At 44.2% G+C, this 4,194-nt stretch overlaps 1 protein-coding gene across 1 annotated transcript; it reads right to left on the bottom strand.

Moving 5' to 3' along the window:
- Nucleotides 1-239: 239 nt before the first annotated feature.
- Nucleotides 240-1,694, bottom strand: LOC132169538 (uncharacterized). The gene is made up of 2 exons (XM_059580560.1): nucleotides 1,566-1,694; nucleotides 240-752 (listed from the first exon to the last, which is right to left on the bottom strand). The coding sequence occupies exons 1-2, from the start codon at nucleotides 1,692-1,694 to the stop codon at nucleotides 240-242; spliced, it is 642 nt and encodes a 213-aa protein (XP_059436543.1).
- Between the last annotated feature and the right edge of the window lie 2,500 nt (nucleotides 1,695-4,194).

Consider the following 4,194-nt stretch of genomic DNA (forward strand, 5'->3'; position numbering starts at 1 on the left):
CTGCCCGAGAAGCGAGTTAGGTGAGTTATAGTCTCTTCGACTGTCTCCCTCAACTACTCTCGAAAACCTATCCGAGGAGAGAATTGAGAGGCGAATCTAACTGTCCTCGGGAACCTGCCTGAGAAGCGAGTTAGGTGAATGAAACACCTTGATTATTGTAACCTTAGGACTTTTATTTGATAAAACATAACATAGCAAAAAATAAAATAACAATAAATCTCCTTAAAAGAAATTACAATTTAAACAAAGTACTTTCTGAGATGCTCTGCGTTCCATGGTCGGGGAAGTATCTTTCCCTCGGAATCTTCAAGGTAATAAGCTCCCATTCTTCGGTTGTCAATTACCCTGTAGGGTCCTTCCCAACTGGGAGCGAACTTGCCCTCGGTTGGGTCCTTAGTGGCTATGGTAACCTTTCGTAATACCAAATCTCCAACTTGGAAGCTTCGGTGCCTAACCTTCTTGTTGAAATACCGAGCTACTCTTTCTTGATATGCTGACATAGATACTTGAGCTTGATCTCGCTTCTCCTGCAGCAAATCCAGATGTAGAAATAGGCCTTTGTCATTACTCTCAAGTCGGAAAATCTCTACTCGGAAGCTGCCTGAGCCTACTTCCGCAGGTATGACTGCCTCAGACCCAAAGGCCAGTGCATAGGGGGTTTCTTCGGTTAGAGTTATCCTCATAGTCCGATATGCCCATAGGACTTCCAGGATATCTTCTGCCCAATCTCCTTTTCGGTCACCAAGCTTCTTCTTCAAAAGTTTGAAGATTGATTTGTTAGTAATCTCCACTTGTCCATTTGCTTGGGGATGACCGGGGGACGAGAAATAATTTCTTATATGGAGTTTAGCACACTATTCTTTGAATGAATCTCAATCGAATTGCTTTCCATTGTCCGTGATGAACGCATGTGGAATGCCGTACCGGCAGATGACATTCTTCTATAAGAATTTCTCTATGCTTTTGGCTGTTATGTTTACTAGGGCTTCTACTTCCACCCACTTCATAAAATAATCCACTGCCATTACTGCAAATCGAACACCCCCTTACCACGAGGTAGCAATCCCACTATATTTACCCCCCATTGCGAGAAGGGCCATGGTGAAAAGATTGAGCTTAACTCCTTGGGGGGTTGCTTGTTGATATTGGCAAAAAGTTGGCACTTGTCGTAATGTCTGACCATTTCCACCGAGTCCTTAGTCATATTGGGCCAGTAGAAGCCTGCCCGAACTGCCTTATGCGCCAACATTCTTGAACCTGAATGATTCCCACAAATGCCTTCGTGAATTTCACGAAGTACATAATTACCTTCTTCTCAGGAAATGCATTTGAGAAGTTGCAGCATGAAACCTTGTTTGTACAAGGTTCCATGCACCATTGTAAATCTGGCAGCCTTTTTTCTCAGCTGGATAAGTGCTTTTTTTTTCATCTGGGAGAATCCCTTTTTCCAGATACTCAACCACTTCCTTCTGCCAGTCTGGCACTATTTTTGCTGTCAAGACAAAAACTTCCTCGGTTATTGTAGATCGGGCCAAGGTCTAAGTTTCCTCTTCAGATTCCCTTACATTCTCCTCGGTTGATGCAATCCGAGCAAGATGGTTGGTTTTCTCGTTTTCTTCCCTTGGGATTTTCACAATGTAAAACTTTTTGAAAGAGCTCTGCATGTCTTGCACCTTTGTCAAGTATAGCTTCATTTTATTTCCTTTTGCTTCAAATTCCCCTTGGATGTGCCCAATAATCACTTGAGAATCGCTTTGTACCTCTATGAATTCGGCTCACATTTCTCGAGCTAGGCTTAGTCCAGCTATCACAGCCACATACTCGGCTTCATTATTGGTAGTTTTGAATTCCAACCTTATGGAACAATGCAGCTTTTCCCTTTCTGGGGTGATGAGTACTACCCCAGCTCCACTGTTTCTTCTTGTGGACGATCCATCCACATAAACTACCCAAGTTTCATCCTTTGGCCATTGTGTAACATCTGGTAAGTTTGTAAACTCTGCCAGAAAGTCTGCTAACGCCTGACCCTTGATGGAGTTTCAAAGAATGAACTCTATATCAAACTCTCCAAGCTCAATTGCCCAACTAGCCAGTCTTCCGGATAAATCCACCTTGCAAAGTACCTTCCTGAGAGGGAATTCAGTAAGCACTCTTATCATGTGAGCTTGAAAATACGGCCAAAGTTTTCTCGTGGCAATGGTTAGAGCGAAGGCCAGCTTCTCCATTTGGGGATACCTTTCCTCGGCCCTTTTCAAGCTTCGGCAGATGAAGTATACCGGTTTCTGCACCCCCTCTTCTCGTATAAGGGCGTCACTAACTGCTGTTGGAGAGACTGCCATGTATAAATACAACACTTCTCCTGGGACTGTTTGGCTTAGCAAAGGTGCACTAGCTAAATATTTCTTCAATGCTCCAAAGCCTTCCTCGCACTCCTCAGACCATTCAAAGGCCTTCCGGAGGATTTTGAAGAATGGTAGACACTTATCGATGGACCGAGAGATAAATCAATTAAGTGCTGCTATTCTTCCCGTCAATTGTTGGAGTTGTTTTGTATTCTTCTGAGACTGCATATCCAAAACTGGTTGGATCTTCTCTAGGTTGGCTTCAATTCCTCGGTTTGACACCATATAGCCAAGGAATTTTCCTAAGGATACTCCGAACGCACACTTTGCAGGATTCAGCTTTATCCTATACTTTTTCAATGTTTCAAACGTTTCATGTAGGTCAGCTGTATGGTGCTGTGGCAATGTGCTTTTAACTAGCATGTCATCTACGTACACTTCTATGTTTCACCCGATCTACTCTTGGAACATCTTGTTCACTAATCTCTGGTATGTTGCCCCTGCATTTTTTAGACCGAAAGGCATGACCTTATAGTAGTACAAGCCTCAGTCAGTAATGAAGGCAGTTTTTTCTCTATCTTCAGGGTGCATGTAGATCTGGTTGTAACCAGAAAAAGCATCCATAAAACTGAGAAAGCCGTACCCAGATGTTGAATCGACCAGGGCATCATTGCAGGGGAGAGGAAAGCTATCTTTCAGACAAGCTTTGTTGAGGTCGTAAAGTCTACACACATTCTCCATTTTCCATTGGACTTTTTAACCAATACTACATTGGCTAACCAGTCGAGATAGTGTACTTCTTCAATAAACCGAGCTCTGAGCAACTTCTCTACTTCTTCAGCTATTGCCATGTTTCGCTCAGGAGCAAACTTCCTTCTTTTTTGTTTTACTAGTTTTACACTGGGATCCACGTTGAGCTGGTGGAGTATCTCTTCAGAGCTGATACCAAGTATGTCTTCATGTGTCCATGCAAACACCTCCAAATTTGCCTTCAAAAAAGTGATGAGGCCTTATCGGACCTCTGAGGAGAGTTGAGAACCGACCTTCACCACTTTGTCGTTTGCTACAACCGCGTCTTCCAGTATCTCGGCAGGTTCACCCTTTGTTTCATCCTTTCCACTTCTCACGGTACGCACCGTCAAAGGTGTAACTTCCGACGGTTTCTTCAGGGAAGTGACATAACACTTCCTTGCTGCAATTTGGTCTCCCTTGACCCCTCCTACACCTTCCTCTGTTGGGAACTTCATCTTCAAATAGTAGGTTGAAGTAACCGCTTTCAACTTATTCAGCGTTGGCCGACCAATTATTGCATTGTAAGCTGACGGTCGGTCGACTACCAAGAAATCTACCATAACAGTTGATTGTCTGGGAGCTATCCCCTACTGTCACAGGAAGTGAAAAAATTTCGACAGGCTGGACTTGCCCGCCTGCGAATCCGACCAATGGAGACCCAAATGGGGTGATCCTACAATGATCAATCCCCATCTGTTTGAAAACTGGCCAATAAAGGATGTCGGCCGAGCTTCCATTATCTACCAAAATTCGGTGTAGCAAATGGTTGGCTACAGTTACCGTCACCACCAATGCATCATCATGGGGCATTATTACCGCATTTACATCTTCGTCGGTGAATGACAAAACCACGGGTTCTCGTTTCAAGGTCTTGGCCGGTCTTTGAAGAAAGAAAACCTCCTCGGTCTACACCTTTTGGGCATGGGCTCTCCTTGCCGAGCTAGATTCTACTCTGCCAGCTATTCCTCCCGAAATGGTTAGGATTTCTCCTACCAGATCATGATTCTGAGGTGGGGGTCGAGCATCCCGATCATTCCTCGGCTCTGCCTGCTGATTATGT

The sequence above is a fragment of the Corylus avellana genome, chromosome ca2 (genome assembly GCF_901000735.1).
Source record: "Corylus avellana chromosome ca2, CavTom2PMs-1.0".
NCBI classification, from domain to species: Eukaryota; Viridiplantae; Streptophyta; class Magnoliopsida; order Fagales; family Betulaceae; genus Corylus; species Corylus avellana.